The sequence below is a fragment of the Pelophylax lessonae genome, assembly GCF_965119305.1.
Source record: "Pelophylax lessonae genome assembly, chromosome: 3".
Taxonomy (NCBI): Eukaryota; Metazoa; Chordata; class Amphibia; order Anura; family Ranidae; genus Pelophylax; species Pelophylax lessonae.
The window spans coordinates 468,527,620-468,545,224 of NC_138770.1; the positions used below are offsets into that span (position 1 = coordinate 468,527,620).

A 17,605-nucleotide genomic window follows, 5' to 3' on the forward strand; every position below is an offset into this window, starting at 1 on the left:
AAATTCCTTATGCAAGAGTACAGTACAGGAGACAGGTCCCTCCCCTCTGATGACTTCTTAGCCTTGCTAAAAACACTGGAGCCTGACAAAGTTGGTGGAATTTTATATGGGTACCATCTAGTTTTTGTGTCCAATTACCTGAAGGTAGCAGCATATAACCCAAGGTCTATGAAAACAAGTACTGTAATCTGTACTGGATATGAGATCTACAGATAAGTATAAAAAAAGTGTGTATATAATATATTAATAGAATAGAGAAGGATTAGAACACCGGTCAGGTTTCTTTTTGTAATCTATGCCATCGTGGGAGGTTTTTACCCTGGAAAATGAAACCACAGGACTTTATAAGTGTTGAACTCCCCTTCAGTATAATTATAGATACACATACATTGGTGAAAAAGAAAAAAATGCTTTATTCAAATACAATATTGGTTAAAAAGCCCAAAAGTTGGGGAATGACATTTCCCCTAAAATCAATAAATTATATTGCACATCACAAAAAGTAACCAATAAAGACACCCCGAAAACTTGAGGCTCCTCCCCTTATAAGTGAACTGCATATAACAGTTAACCCAGATTGTGGAGAGGGCGTGTTTAAGGGGGAAGTTCAAGTGAGTTACTGAGAGAAGATGAAGAACGAAAAACAAGGTAATACAGAACATATTGCATCTTATCACTTAATCAATAACTTCCATTAAAGGTATATTTAGGTCACCTTGCATTTTTAAAATAAATTGCAATTTCAGAAAGAATCACAGGTACTCATTGCTCTCTGGCTAGAGCACCAATTTTAACCAAGACTTTGAAGGCTAGATGGACCCAAAACTGCGGGGGAGAGAGCGCGCCCATCCAAAGGCACCAAACCAAGGAGGGGAGTGAAGAAGGAAGGACTGGCACTACCCCCACTATTGCCAAATTTAAATAGTACTGGTAAATATAAAGGGAAAACCCTAATTAACACTCCTATTGTTAGGTATAAAGCACTTATAACTACCAATTTAACAGACCATCTTCATTCACAGACATACCTAGCCCCGAAATGAAGGGGAATAAAAGATAGATGCCAAGATGGTCACAGAGAAAAGCCACTGCATAAAGGTTGAATGTATATCTGATTAAACAAAACAACAAGAGGAAACCGTTTCAAATGATATTTAGTGATACTGCCATTATCTAAACAGATCTGACCTTACAACTATGTCTTTAAGGGATAGAAGCGACAAAATGTATTATCTCTGGGTCCTCATGCAGTCCCCTGTTTGTTTGTCTGTGTCGCCACACATAAGAGCATCCTATGATGGGTAGCCTGTAGGCTGCCTTGCTATATCAGGTCTGTTTATATTGGCGATCTGGCACCAAAATCACTGCCTCCCTCCTCCTTCCCCTCACACCACCGCCGTCTCTAGCCTTATGACACACTAAGGAATCGGCCAAATGGAACGTGCTATCACACATGGGTGATAATGGCGGAGTGGGCGGGCGCGGTCCCAAGCCACATCTTCGCGCCATCCATCACACCAGCATCAAGGCAGCAGCATCCGGTGGAAGAGGCTAAGGGACACAAGCCCATATATTGGGGCCAGCATCCATTATGGATATAGACAGCTCTCTAGTATGCTGCCAGCTTGTGATCACTGAGGGAGTGAAAGTTCGTCTACGGCAAGCAGATGAAGCGCCATCTTGTGGATAAACCATAGATGACAGTTAAACCACCAAGACAATAAAAGCAATAAATATCTTGTCATGGGGACATTGCCAGTAATCAATAGCACATCAGAAGAAACAATCAACACATTAACAGATACTGTAATTCTCTATAGATAATGCCCCCCAATAGGGCTTACACATTCCGGATTGGGCACCGAAGGAGGCCCCCCCAAGAAGAAAGATGGATGGGTTAGACCTCACCAAAGTGGGGAGGCCATTCTCTGTCCAGGGCATCAGGGATACATCCTTGTCAGAGGAGACGGACCTGATCCTTCCAAAAGAGCTTTCATATATCATAAAACATGGAATTTCTTGTAAACAATGAATATTATCAAATTCCTGGATAGAATAAAAGTGCTATAGACATTACGTTGCATTAGTCTCGGATTACCGAGGTACAGGGGAATGAACCGTTTAGGAGAGTCAGTGAGAGAATTACAGAAATTATTTATAGCTAAAGTATTTGTTTAGGCCTGGAGGTTTGGTAGCATTTAACTAAAAGATCCACTGAGTTTTTAGCTGTAACAATCATTTGTCAATATCTCCTCCTCTTGGTGACTCTTTCACATGTTCTAATGCGAAAAACCTCATGTAATCCAAGTTGAAGTTATGGTTTAAACCAATATGGTGACTAATGGCTGATTCTATTAGGCCGTTTTTAATTTCATATACATAGTCACTTATGGAAAGGTCTCTTTGTTTTGCCTACATAGAATGCCCTACATAGGCATTCCATGTGGTATACAACTCCTATTGTTTGTCAGTTAATTGATTCGCACGGGGTCCATATTTGACTATTGGATAATTGTATCCTATTGCTACTCCAGATCCAATTACAGTAATTGCATTTACCACACTTTGCTGTGCCTCTTTTATGTTGACCCCAGGGTAAACTGGAGGTCCTATCCTGTAAGTGTCTGTGAGTTAAGTGGTCACCTAGCGATTTCACCCGACGATACATCACTTGAGGTCTCTCCCCATATATTTGGCCACTATTGGGTCATCTTTAAGTAGATGCCAGTGGCATGATACAATTCTTTCCACTTAGGTGTGGTTTTGAGAAAATCTGATATGTGTAGGTTAATTTACTTTTGGTTTACAATGGGTATATAGGAGAGAGTCACGAGACCTCTGTTTAGTTGTATTAAAGGCTTTTTTTAAGACCTTTCTTGCTATATCCTCTCTTCAGAAAACAATTCTGTAACTTCCTTGTCTGAATTAGAAAGTCCTCCTCCCTGCTACAATTTCTCTTTATTTTTTTTTTTTAAAGCCCGTAGCGTGTGAATCGTACTCAAAAAGACTTAACACCCGGTGCATAAAAAGTGCACACACGCAAACGTGAAGAAACACAAAAACTGCACAGGGTGTGCGAATGGTCTGACCTCCGAAGAGGTTGGACCTATACCTTGATCCCCCGGGGCGCAAGACTCCTGACAGGGACTGAGGTACTTCCTATGGTTTGCCTGGCCGAGACCTGGCAAACCCCGTTCTCTAGGGGGACTGCCGAAACAGCCCACCCCAAGTACTGGGTGGGGCTCCCCCGAAGGGAGACCCCATGAGAGAGGGCGAACTAAGCCAAAAGGCTATGTCCACCCCCTCCCAAGACTTTCAAGGTAGGCCCGGAGACCCACACCGTACTCATCGTGCAGGAAGAAAAGGTAAAAGTGAAGTGACACACTACAAGGAAAAACACACACAAACAAAAAGGTGGGGAAGTGGAGAGGTGAATTAGTGCCAATGTGTAAAATACAAAGGCAGGCCTTCCGGCCGGAATAAAATTTCCTCTGGTCGAAGCCAAAAGGCCTAGCCCAAGAGGCAGGTGCTGAAAAAGTGTGATGGTGCAGTGACCAAGGTGCCGAAAAACTCAAGGCGAGCTGCCCCTCACCAGTGAGAATTAAGGCACCCCTGGGCTGCCACCCCAGGGGCACATACACCACGGGCTTTTCCGAACTCGGCCCATAGGGTATACTGTTCTTTAGTGTAAGGGGATGGGCACTGAAGGCATGCAGAATGGTATTCGCGGCCAATGGCTTATGATAAAGATCTGTCATTGTTTCCCTCTGGGTTCTTGAAAATTTGAATATCCAAGAAGGTTACTCCAGATCAGGGGCGCGGAACGTACGGCCCGCAAAATCATTTGGTCCGCCCCCCATGTCACCCCAAGTCTCCCACGAGGTGAGGTGTCTGTCTCGGCTGAACTGTCAGAATGGAGCCGATTGTTTCCTATATAGTCCCGGCTCCATCCTGACAGTCTGAGTGAGTCACCGGAGGAGTGATATCAAATGAACTCTGCATGTGAGGAGACTGACCAATACAGGAGGCGTTTTCCTCCAGCGCGGCGCTGCTCCGGAGTCCTGACATGTGACATGCTCCGTTGAACTTGATGTCTGTAGCCAGCATTTTCCGCCAGCAGTACCAGCCAGAGATACCCACAGCAGTACCAGCCTGAACCAGCACTGCCCACAGCAGTACCAGCCAGCAGTACCCACAGCACAGTACCAGCTTGAGACAGCAGTACCCACAGTACAGTACCAGCCAGCAGTACCCACAGTACCAGCCAGCAGTACCCACAGCACACTACCTGCCAGCTGTACCAGCCAGCAGTAACCACCAGCAGTACCCACCAGCACCTCACCAATGAAAAGCAGTTCCAGCCATCACATTAGGGGTGAGATAATTAAATGTTTGACCAACTATAACAGGCTAATTTTCAAGTTTATAATTTTTGTATGGCCCCCGAATGATGGTATAAATATTCAAATGGCCCTTGGCAGAAAAAAGGTTCCCCACCCCTGCTCTAGATTGATCACGTTCCATTGTGAATTTCAGATTGAATGAATTGCATCCAATCCTTTCCATAAACTCCTTCAACTTGCCTATCGTACCCATCGAAATTAAAATATCTATGTACCTGTACCATGAAAGAATATGGCACAGGTACGTAGACTAATTTGTTCCAAAGAAAACTGAACGCTCCACCCCCCCCCCCCCCCCAGGTACAGGTTTGAGTCCGACAGGGCACATTTAGTCCTCATCACAACTCCCTGCACTTGAAGGTAGCCAAAACATTTCTGGAGAGAATATATATATATATATATAAATATATATATAATATATATATATATATATATATATATATATATATATTATTCTAGCAATTCCAACATAAATGCATTTATATTTCCATGTGGAACTGTCCCGTTCCCTTAGAACAGGGGTGTCAAACTGGCAGCCCTCCTCCTGTTGCGGAACTACAAGTCCCATCATGCCTGTGGGAGTCATGGTTGTAACTGTCAGCCTTGCAACGCCTCATGGGACTTGTAGTTCCGCAACAGCTGGAGGGCTGCCAGTTTGACACCTGTGCAAAATTCGGCAATTGTGGCCACTCCCTTTTTAGAATGAGGTATCAAACGGTATAGGGCCTCAACATCTATTGTAACCAGCCATGCATCTGCAGGTACAACAGTATCTTCTAAGATTTTTAGGAGGTCTCTGGTATCCTGTACATGTGACGGTAATGATGGTATGAACGGTCTCAGATAATCGTCACTCAGTTTGCTAGCCTTTTCTGAAATGCAACCAATCCCCGATACGATTGGTCGGCCTGGAGGGGTTTCTGTATTATGTATTTTTGGTAGAGTAGAACGTTGATAAAACTGGATTTTGAACATTAGGAAAATCATATGTATTTTTGTTTATGGTGGCGTCAGCATACGCTATCGCAATGATGTCTCTGAACTCCTGATGGAATTTGGTAACCTGTGTTTCTGGAATGCGTCTATACCAAGATGCATTGGATAGAATATCCCAACACATTTTGATATATTTGGCACCATCCATGACTACTACATTTCCCCCCTTGTCAGATGATTTTATTACTATATTCTGATTTTTCTTAAGATTTGTTAATGCATTCTGGTACTGGAAAGTTCGATTTCTGTCATTTATGACCGTATGCGGCATAGATCTAATATCATATAATGCTTTCTGGATAAAAGACCAGATATGCACATTCTGTTGCAAAGGGGGGAATGGCTGATTTATTTTTATATTCTGGGATAAGTTCCTTAAGCGTTTCCATAGGTATCTCCTGATACTTATCTGGATACTCGGACCCCCCGGGTTGCTCTCCTCCTCCCAGAGTGATTTTGGCGCCAAATCGCCAATATAAACACACCAGATACTGCATGGCAGCCTACAGGCTACCCATCATAGGATGCTCTTATGTGTCTTGACAAACGGAACTGTATGAGGACCCAGAGATAATGCATTTTGTCGCTTCTATCCCTTAAAGACATAGCTGTATCATTTTGTCGCTTCTATCCCTTAAAGACATAGTTGTATGGCTGTATCTGTTTAGATATGGTAGTATCACTAAAGTATCGTTTGAAATGGTTTACTCTTGTTATTATTTCTGTTTAATCAGATATACATTCAACCTTTTATGCAGTGGCTTTTCTCTGTGACCATCTTGGCATCTATCTTTTATTCCCCTTCATTTCGGGCCTAGGTATGTCTGTGAATGAAGACGGTCTGTTAAATTGGTAGTTATTAGTGCATTATACCTAACAATAGGAGTGTTAATTAGGGGTTTCCCTTTATATTTACCAGTACTATTTAATTTTGGCAATAGTGGGGGTAGTGCCAGTTGTTCCTCCCTCCCCACCCTGGTTGGGTGCCTTTGGATGGGCCTTCTCTCTCCCCCAATTTTAGGTCCATCTAGCCTTCGATGTCTTGGTTGAAATTGGTGCTCTAGCCAGAGAGAGACGAGTACCTGTGATTCTTTCTGAAATTGCAATTTATTTTAAAAATGTAAGTTGACCTAAATATACCTTTTTTTAATGGAAGTTATTGATTATGTAAGAGATAAGATGCAATATGTTCTGTATTACCTTGTTTTTCTTTCTTCATCTTTTCTCAGTAATACATCTGAACATCTCCCCTAAACAGCCCTGAAGAAGCCAAAGGTGAAACGCATTGGAATGAGTCTTGCCCTCTTCACAATCTGGGTTCACTGTTATATGTAGTTCACTTATGAGGGGAAGAGCCCAACGTTTTAGGGGTGTCTTTATGGGTTACTTTTTGTGATGTGCAATATCATTCATTGATTTTAGGGGAAAACCCCTGAATGTGAAAAAGGTTGATATAAAAAAATCTAAATTAGAATTTCTTCAAAGTCTAATCATGGTAGAAAAAGGCTTTATGATGTTCAGTTGCAAATATTGTAAAAAGATAGAAGGAAGGCCAATGCGCTACCAATGGGGTATGAGACGTATGGGGTAAATTGGATATGTAAAATATAAATCAAGTATATGAAGGGGGGGAGGTTATTTCTTTTGTGCACAAGGTGAGTAGGTGTTGCCACCGTCCCATAAATCAAGTATATAAATGAAACACAGAAAAAAGCAGCCAATTGTGTAGGTTCACCACGTACTAAATATAATGAATAAAGAAAGAATCAGTGCTAATTTCTCTATGAGCAGAATAAATATCTCAATAAAAGATGTAAATCTTAATCGCTATATATATTTTGATTCCCCAGGAAGCGCAAGATCAATAAATAGATGGATGTGACAAATGTAAAATGTCAAATGTGTTAATCAAATGTAGAAACTCCGATTCCCTAGGAATCGCACAATAAATAATGATGTGGCACATGGAAGGAAGGAGGGAAAATAGAAGATGACCAATGTGTAAGGTATATAACCACTCAACTAGATACAATCAGGATCTACAGTGCCATGAATCCCATAAAATACAATGATAGTAAAAATCAATATGCAAGGTGCAAGATAGAATAAATCGATAAATAATCCTATAAATAGCATGAATTGCATAATACACAGTGGTAATAAGGTGCCAAATAAAATGAGAGGGTAAAATAACTAATGTGCACTATGCAGGGTAAAATATCAAGATAATAATGAATATTATCAATAAATATGAAACAAATAATATAAAGTTCCTGCGTGGTAAGGTGCTAAAAATAAAGGTAGATGATACAAAATGCACTAAAAAGTAAGTGAATATAATAATTCAAAGTGTCCATGTGCAAAAAAAAAAAAAAAAAAAAAACTTCATGTGCTCCAAATGCATGAGAAAAGGGACTCTTGTGACTCTTCTTATTGCTAGCAGCAGAAGAAACGTGCCACCAAACGTGAGCTGATCCAAAAATGAGTGCAATGGCCGCTCACCTCCATTACACTCCATTACACTCAAAATGATTTTAATAAATATATTGGAGGTGAGTGGCCATTGCACTAATTTTTGGATCAGCTCACGTTTGGTGGCACGTTTCTTCTGCTGCTAGCATTTAGAGTCACAACAGTTACTTTTCGCATGCATTTGGAGCACATTAAGTTTTTTTTTTTTTTTTTTTTTTTTTTTTTTTTTTTTTCTCATATGGACACTTTGATTGAATTATTATATTCACTTTCTAGTTAGTGCATTTTGTATCATCTACCTTTTATTTTTAGCACCTTACCATGCATGAACGTTCTATTTGTTTCATACTTGTTGATATTATTCATCGTTATTATCTTGATATTTTACCCTGCACAGTGCACATTGGTTCTTTTACCCTCTAATTTGTTTGGCACTTTATTACCACTGTATTATGCGATTCATGCTTTTTATATGATTATTTATCGATTTATTCTATCTAGCACGTCACATATTGATTTTTACGATCATTGTATTTTATGGGATTCGTGGCACTGTAGATCCTAATTTTATCTAGTTGAGTGGTTATATACATAACACATTGGTCATCTTCTATTTTCCCTCCTTCCTCACATGTGCCACATCATTATTTATTGTGCGATTCCTAGGGAATCAGAGTTTCTACATTTGATAAGACATTTATTTGACATTTTACATTTGTCACATCCATCTATTTATTGATCCTGCGATTCCTGGGGAATCAGAATATATATAGCGATTAAGATTTACATCTGACATCTTTTATTGAGATAATATTTATTCTGCTCATAGAGAAATTAGCGCCTATTCTTTCTTTATTCAGTTTCAAATATTGGCCTTGGTTTCTGAGTCCCATATATCATCCACATCTGCATTGCACTATTGGTCAATGAAGGTGACAATAACTGTGATGTATTAATAGTGAGGCAAAGAAAGGGCAGTGTTCAACTTGAGAACAGAGTTGGTATTGCATAGTTGAACGCCCAGGGTCTTGAGGCTACCAGGATACTCGCATTCAAATGAACATTTCATGTTTTAAACAGAGCAGGAACTGAGTATAATTCTCTACTGTAGTCCCAGAAAGTAGCAAGAACCCGACAGGGGTTTTAGGCTGGGTTCACACTGTTGCCAATTGGATGCAGGTTTCCCTGCATCCAATTTGCATGATGGGAGACTGTGTCCGGCTCTGAATGGAGCCGGTTCACACAGCTCCGTGTCGGCTGCAGAAAAGTCCTGTGCGTCTTCTGGTGCGTTTCAGGTCCGAATTCAGTCAAAAAATCTGACCTAATTCGAATTTGAAATGGTGGATGGGGACCGAATGGACCCCCTGCTGCGAGCCCCTCCTGAGTTCAGTGTGAGCCCAGCCCTAATCCTTCCCAATTCTACCCAAAACTAGAACAAAGGTTTTTTGTTAGACACTGAGAATTAAGAATATGTAAATAATTTTCTATATATTTTTTTATTTGCAGAGGAAAATTGTCCTTATACCCAAGATGTGACATCTCTATTATATCCTCTCTTTGTCTACCTCCACCTGGACATGGTCCAAAATAGCCTTAAAAGCATGGTGGATAGCTTCTACAGTCGCTTCCATGGCATGTTCCTTCATCATCCAGCACAGAAAGATATAATTGAACAACTTCAAACTGCCATGACCATGCAGGACATTCACTCAAACTTCAAATTGAGAGCATTTCTAGATAACAAGTATGTGGTCCGTCTGCAAGAAGACAGCTACAACTACCTTCTGCGCTACCTTCAAAGTGATAACAATAGTGTTCTTCTAAAGGCCTTGACTCTGCACATCCAGCTTGATGTTCAACCTGTCAGACTCACAGAGTACCAGTTGTATACAAGTGATACATTTTCTTCAAGAGGAGAGAGCAACAGCCTTGACACGCAGGATGTTCCAGCTCCTATTTTGCAGAACGAAGCGGCTCTTGAACAGCTGCAAGACTGCATAAAGAAAGTCAAGGATGGGCCACCTTCATTGACAACTGTGTGTTTTTATGCATTCTACAACACTGACAACTTGCTGAATACAGCTGAGATCTCTCCTAATGGCAAACTTCTGGCTGCTGGATTTGACAACTCTTCTGTCAAACTCTGGAGTCTGAGATCAAAAAAGCTGAAAACACGACCACACACCGTGAATGTTTCTCACATACGACTAGCTTGTGATATCTTAGAAGAGGAGGTATGGTTCTTTGCATTTATAATTAAGAATTCTTAGTCACAAAGATTTTATTCTCATCGGTACTACTTTGTTTATCTAAACAAAAAAGCTAAAATGCAATATGTTGGAGCTTACCAATCCTTACTGCGGAGCTCCAGTTGTTTTTGTTATTAAAAGTCAGTAGCTACAAAAAGTGTAACTGCTGACTTTTAATAAACACACACTCTCCTGTCTGAAGCCTCGGTTCTCTCCCTCGGCTCTCCCAGGCGCCGGCACCACTAGAGTAGGCAACTGGTGAGTTGCGCTGCATGTCCTGAATGGCCAGGCAATCTTCTGGGACCTGTGACATGTACCAGAAGATTGCAGGGAGGAAGGGGGAGAGGAGGCGGCCCGAGTGGAAGTTGGAGTGGGTAACTGTCCTAGGTACCCCCCTCTAAAAAATTGATATGCCAAATGTGGCATGTCAGGAGGTCAGGAACTTGCCACTTTTGGGTGGAACTCTGCTTTAAGGCCTCTTTCACATCATGGTGCAGAGATGTGAATTTTTCTGCATGCGTTCTGCAAGGGCACAAAAAAAAAAAAAAAAAAAAAATTCTCTATGTACCCTATATGTGCAGGAATCTGCAATGTGTGTGTGCAGTTTTCTGCACAGAAAAAAAAACACTAACGTGACCTTTTATGTTGATGTGATTAGGGCACATAACTGATCTGCATGAAAACTGATGTAAAACCCCACAAGCGAAATTTGCAAATTTTTTAAATCCATTCTCATACAGGTATGGTGTGAACGAGCCCTTAAGAAGGTGGCTACACTGGTTTTCTTTTTTTTTTCCTTTGTCACCTGGTGATTTTTGCAGACTAAGCTGTCCAGCAAAAGTGGCAGTTAAAAGTCCCACTGATTTACCAGTTTCCCAAAACTGTTTCATTAAATCTGTATTCAACTCCAAACCAAAATTGTAATATGTTAAAACTTATGTTGAAAAATAGACTTACTAGCCAGTTCACCAGGTGAAAATAGAAGAAATAAATCCCTTAAAGAAAACTCATGCATCCTTGAGAATTGGTAAACTGCAATATAATGTTTGCTTTGGGGTTTTAACACCGTTTTAGGGTATACTTCTGGTGTTAACTCTACAGTTTGCCAGTGTGCTATGTGCGCTCTCAGCCAAACTTTCCAGTCCTCAAATGGCTGGTGTCAAAGCTAATCACATGTGCAGCAACATGGCAACTGCAGATTAAAAAAAAAAAAAAAAAGTGGTGGTACAATCTTTTACTGTAAAGGATGGGAGTTTTAATAGTTCCTCTTTAAAGCAGAGGTAATCCTTCCTATCCTTTTTACAACCTAGGTGGAGCCATCTTGGCCTCTATTTTGATCTGTAGTTGCTATGCTGCTTCATGTGATCAAATATGACTCCAGCCATTTGAGGGCTCCAAAGGTAGTTGATCCCTGACATAAGCACACTGGCTGATGTGACCATTATCTGAAGTCACTGAAGGGATGACTAAAGGCTGAAAAAAAAAAAAAAAAAAAGTTCTCAACTCCCTCATTCTGGCTTGTTGCAATGGCCTGAAAACCGTTGGAAGTGACCATCCAGTTTTCATGTAAAATTAATGAACATTTTTTAACAACTTTTTAACTACTGGGGCCCTATGACTGCATAGGCTATTTACTGGAAAAGGTAAACTTAGTCTTTAAAGCAATATTAAAGTCCGGTTTATTACTTGTACTTACAGGTAAGTTTAGGAGATATTCACATTTGTGACAGCCAGTGATGTCCCCACCGCATGAGCACTGTGACCTAAATGGACGGCACACTAGAATCCATTGAGTGATATGTTACAATTGTGATTCCGGTGCACATGTGTGGGAGTGAGCCATCGCGGCTTGGCCATTCAAACATCCAGGGTTCGCAAACCCGGGAGGAAGACGATGGAAGCCCTGTCAGTGGTGACAGCGCACCGCTGGAGGGATCTTCTTTACAGGTAGGTCTGTCATAATGTGCTAGAATGTGGGGCATACTAGCACTTTATGACATTTAACCTGCAGGGAAACAACAATACATTTTTTCTCTTGCATCCTCTGACAGACGCAGCCTCTTCCAAGTTTCATCACTATTGGGTAATGGCGCCCTCTGCAGGAGCAGGCTAGGTAGTGAAACTTCATTAAAAAGCTTTAACTAGACACACCTTTAGGGGCTGCCCCTCTAGACATTACCCTCAGACACTTAGAGCTTACTAATCAGTTTCTTGCTGCCTAGCTCAGGAATAGGACCTAGGATACCCTGCTTGGACTCCGGTCTCCGTTTTTGTTTTTTCTTTGAAACCTTTTTATTTTATTTTCTCCACTCACTATCGCTAGCTAATCAGGGGGATCCTCCTGGAGAACTACAATCGGCAGCCGGGCTGGGCTTCGCACTGGATAATCTAGATCCTTATGGTACCCTGGCCTGGCCTACGAGCATGCGCACGTTGTGGTCCGCCCAGGTCTCGCCACGACGGTGACCCGACGGATGGGGAGGAGCCTGCGGAGAAACTGTTCGCTGGGACGCATCAACCTGGAAAGCCCTGTGTTGCAGCGTCTTCTCTTGGCTGACGGCACCCCCACTCTAACAGGAAGCCCTGGTCTGGTAAGCCGAAGGCCGGTCAGTCCGGTGCTGCGGCCCAGTCTTCTTCCGCATGAAGGGATTCCCTCACCCATTTCAGGGGTGGAGGGACATGTGCGTTACTTTCAGGAACCCTGGTTGTCCATAGTTCAGGGCAAATGGATTCACAAACTGATTCGTTCAGGGTACAAGATCGAATTTTGACCTCGCCCTGCAGACTAGTTCTTTCCATCAAATCTCCGTCTGTCTCCCGATCGCCTGACAGCTCTCAAGGGGGCAGTGCAAGATCTTCTTGCTCATGGCGTTTTTGTCCCGGTTCCACAGTGGGAGAGATTTTGCGGGTTTTATTCAAATCTGTTCAGTGTCCAGGCAAGAGGGCAAGGTTCGTCCGATTCTGGACCTCCAGTCACTGAACCGCTTTGTGCGGGTGCAGAAGTTCCGGATGGAATCCATGCGGTCGGTGGTGGCATCTTTAAGTCAAGGGGATTTCCTGGCCTCCATCTATTTAAAGGATGCGTATCTGCACATCCCTATCAACAAAGGCCATCAGCGGTATCTCCGCTTCGCAGTGGCAGAGGAGCACTTTGAATTTGTGGCATTACCCTTTGGTCTAGCTTCGGCTTCCAGGGTCTTCACCAAGGTTTTGGCCCCTGTGCTGGCTCTGCTGCGCAAGAAGGGGTTTGCGGTCCTCGGTTATCTGGATGATCTCTTGTTGCGGGTGAGCTCATGTGCCACTCTGTCGGGCGATCTGACGGTCGCGGTTCAGACGCTCCAGGAGTTCGGGTGGATCAGAAGTCGGAACTGACACCATCAGTGCGTCTGCAATATCTGGAAATGGTCCTGGACTCCGCTCAAGCTAACGTTTTTCTCCTGGAGGAACAACTTCAGACTTTGCAGGGCGAGATCAGGTCCCTCATGGACAACGATCTCTCCTCACTGTGGACCTGCATGAGGTCCCTGGGGCTGATGGTTTCAGCTTTCGAGGTGATCCCGTTTGCCCAGTTTCACACAAGGACTCTGCAAGCAGAGATTCTTGCCAAGTGGAATAGGGATCCCCAGTCCTTGGACAGGATAGTGTGTTTGAGCCGTCCCACGAGGATGGAGCTTTCATTGTGGCTTCTGTCACCCACTCTGAACCAGGGCAAGTCCTTTCTGCCCCTGTTTTGGACAGTGATTACCATGGATACCAGCCTGACGGGCTGAGGTGGAGTACTGGACACTCTTTGTGCCCAGGGGATGTGGTCGTCAGAGGAATCCTCCTTGCCGATAAATGTCCTGGAGCTCAGGGCGATAAAACTTTGCCTGCTCCATTGGGCGACTCGGTTGCACGGTCGCCCGGTTCGGGTTCAAACCGATAATGCCACGGCTGTGGCTTACATCGATCACCAAGGGGGCACCGGGAGTGCCCGGGCGGCCAAGGAAGTGGCCGAGATTCTGTCTTGGGCCAAGGCGCACGGTCCAGCTATCTCTGCTGTTCACATTCCTGGAGTGGAGAAATGGCAGGCAGACTATCTGAGTCATCAGTCCTTGGATCAGGGGGAATGGTCCCTGCATCCGGAGGTGTTTCAGCTACTGTGTGCCGGTGGGGGACTCCGGACGTGGATCTGTTCACGTCGCGTCTCAACAAAAAGGTGGAAAGGTTCGAGGCCAGAGCACAAGATCCTCTGGCAGACACCACGGACACATTGGGGGTGCCTTGGCACCAGTATCAGCGGATATATGACTTTCCCCCGATTCAACTGTTGTCCAGGTTCCTCCGCAGGTTAGCGCTGGAACAGGTACATGTGATTTCTGGTGGCCCCAGACTAGCCTCGTCGGTCTTTGTACGCAGACCTTGTCAAGATGGTCATCGAGCCTCCCTGGCGGCTACCTCTAAGGGAAGATCTGCTGTCTCAGGGGCCAATCTTCCACCCTGCTTTTCGGTCTCTGTCTTTAACGGCATGGCGGTTGAAGGCCAGGTGTTGAGAGACAGAGGTCTCTCTGATGCTGTTATTCCTACCTTGCTGAGAGCCCGGAAGGCTACCTCCAGGAAGATTTATCATCGTACCTGGAAGGCGTACTGCCTGGTGAGAGTCGCAAGGGTTGCATCCTTGCTCCTTTTCGGTGGCGAGGGTCCTTGCTTTCTTGCAGAAAGGGGAGGAACAGTGTTTGGTGTTGGACAGGATTAAAGGTCCGGTGTCGGCCTTGTCCATTTTCTTCCAGCGTCTCTTGGTGACTAATTCCCTGATTCGCACCTTTATTCAAGGTGTGCGTCATTTGGCTCCTTTGCCTCCGTGGGATTAGAATATGGTTTTGTCCATTCTAAAACGACCTTCCTTTGAAAACATCAGAGAAATACCTCTGCCTGTGTTGTCCCAGAAAGTTGCTTTTCTAGTGGCTATCACTTCTGCTCGCAATGTCTGAATTGGCGGCTCTGTCCTGCCGTTCACCTTACCTGGTCGTTCATAGGGATAAGGTTGTTCTGTGACCCAACCAGTCTTTTCTCCCTAAGGTGGTGTCTGCCTTCCACCTCAATGAAGATATTGTTTTGCCTTCTCTTTGTGCGAAGCCTAAGCATCCCAAGGAATTTGCCTTGCATTCGTTGGATGTGGTTCGGGCGATCAGGGTTTACCTGTCGGCCACGGAATCCTTTAGGAAGTCGGATTCCCTGTTTGCCCTTCCTAAAGGGGCCTCGGAAGGGTTCGGCTGTGTCCACTGTAACCAATTCTAAATGGATCAGGCAGACTATTGTTCAGGCCTATTCACTCAAGGGTCAGGTGCCTCCTTTCCCTGTGAGGGCACATTCTACTAGAGCCGTGAGTGCCTCTTGGGCTTTTTGCCATCAGGCTTCTGTGGCTCAGGTGTGTAAAGTGGCAACCTGGTCCTCTGTGCACACTTTTTTACCAAATTCTACAAGATTGACGTGATGGCATCCTCGGATGCTTCCTTTTGGCCGCAAAGTTTTGAGCCCTGCGGTTTGCTGAAGAGACATGTTTTCTCTTCTTGGGGTGAATTTGTTGTCCTGGGGGTTAGCTCCTTTTGGTTGAGCTTTTGTTGCCTTGTTGGCCACGTGGCGCCGCGGCATTTTATTACTTGTATACCTTAACTATAGTATATATTTTATATGCGGCCCGAGAAAAATTCTCTACACTCAATGTGGCCCAGAGAAGCCAAAAGGTTGGACACCCATGGTCTAGAGGGACAGCCCCTAAAGGTGTGTCTAGTTAAAGCTTTTTAATGAAATTGCACTACCTAGCCTGCTGCTGCAGAGGGCGCCATTACCCAAACTTGGATGTTTGTCTGGGAGAGGGAAGGGGTGTTAGATGTACTAGCAGATTTAGATACACTAACAAATTGAAGCCTGTTCCAGCTAATACTTTTATAAGCTGTTACAGCGAACTGGTTTCTTCCTTTTTAGGATAAAGGTTTTCTATAAATAAATAGTTGATCATTGCAGGCACCCCTGCCAGTGTTTAATGCTTTGTCTAATCCCTTTACCTGCAAAAGAGCTTGTTCTTTTGAAAAACAGACTTGCTGCCAAGATCACCAAATGAAAATAGAAGAAAGAGCCTAAAAAAGAAAACTATCCAGCCATCACATCTAGGAATTAAGATAGATTATAATAAATGTTTGGTTTTAATACTACTTTAATGTGCAGTCTCCTATATAATCTGCATCACTGATGATATTGACTTTTTTCAACATCCTTTTTTGTAGGGGGAAGATGAAGATCAGGCTGGTAGCGAAATGAAGATACTTAGAGGACACTGTGGGCCAGTTTACAGTACCCGTTTCCTTTCCAATAGCTCTGGTCTTTTGTCATGCTCTGAAGATTCATCTATTCGCTTTTGGGACCTTAAAACCTACACAAACACTGTCCTGTATGAAGGCCATGCATATCCAGTCTGGGATTTAGATGTTAGTGCCTGTAGCCTCTTTTTTGCAAGTGGTTCTCATGATCGCACAGCTAGGTTGTGGTCATTTGATAGGACATTTCCTCTCAGAATATATGCAGGCCATTTAGCTGATGTTGACTGCATTAAATTCCATCCTAACTCAAATTATATTGCCACAGGATCTACTGATAAGACAGTTCGATTATGGAGCAGTCAGCAAGGAAACTCTGTAAGACTTTTCACCGGACACAGAGGGCCTGTTCTTGCTCTTGCTTTTTCCCCAAATGGAAGGTATTTGGCCTCGGCTGGGGAGGATCAACGTCTTAAACTATGGGATTTGGCATCAGGGACTCTCTATAAAGAGTTGAGAGGGCATACTGACAATATCAACAGCCTTGCATTCAGTCCAGACAGCAGCCTAATTGCCTCTACATCTATGGATAACTCTGTCCGGGTATGGGATATTCGAAATACTTATTGCAATGCCCCTTCTGATGGTTCTTCTAGTGAACTAGTTGGTGTATACACAGGGCAGACTAATAATGTATTGAGTGTTCAATTTATGGCATGTAATCTACTTATGGTTACTGGAACAGCACAAGAACATCAGGAACATTGATGCTAACTTCTACTGAGAACATTAAAAAAATACTAAAATGGATGACTTTTATTCTGAGGATAATTCACTCCTAGGCATTTTCCCAACTCTTTAGTATTTGTACACCATTGAAGGCCTTTGGATTTCCAATGTACTTCTGCTTCATGTCTGCCAGATTATAGAAAATGAAAATTTAGAGGTTTGTTTGGGTATTTTTTTTTTTCAGAAGGTTTTCATACATTAAAACTCATAAGCACATGGAAATACTCTGATATCAAAATAAAGAAGGGGATTTACAAAATAGGATCAGATTACAATGGGTATCGTCCTTTGCAAATCTATCAGGTAAACTTGACTTTCTTGTCTTTGTCCAGGACATTGGCCACATTTTGGGTTTGAATACTGGCAAACAAACTGTAGGCTAGCCCAGAACAATCCTGCCTGC

General features: G+C 43.2%; 1 protein-coding gene across 3 annotated transcripts in view; it reads left to right on the plus strand.

Moving 5' to 3' along the window:
- Positions 1-17,389, plus strand: part of TAF5L (TATA-box binding protein associated factor 5 like) — a 40,969-nt gene extending 23,580 nt beyond the window's left edge. For 2 of the 3 annotated variants that reach the window (XM_082251497.1, XM_082251498.1), the window contains exons 4-5: positions 9,378-10,105; positions 16,384-17,389. In XM_082251497.1, the coding sequence (XP_082107623.1) occupies positions 9,378-10,105; positions 16,384-17,181 (1,526 nt within the window). In that variant the 3' untranslated portion in view covers positions 17,182-17,389. The remainder of the gene's footprint in view (positions 1-9,377; positions 10,106-16,383) is intronic. The other variant, XM_082251496.1, reaches the window with a different exon arrangement.
- Positions 17,390-17,605: the final 216 nt, after the last annotated feature.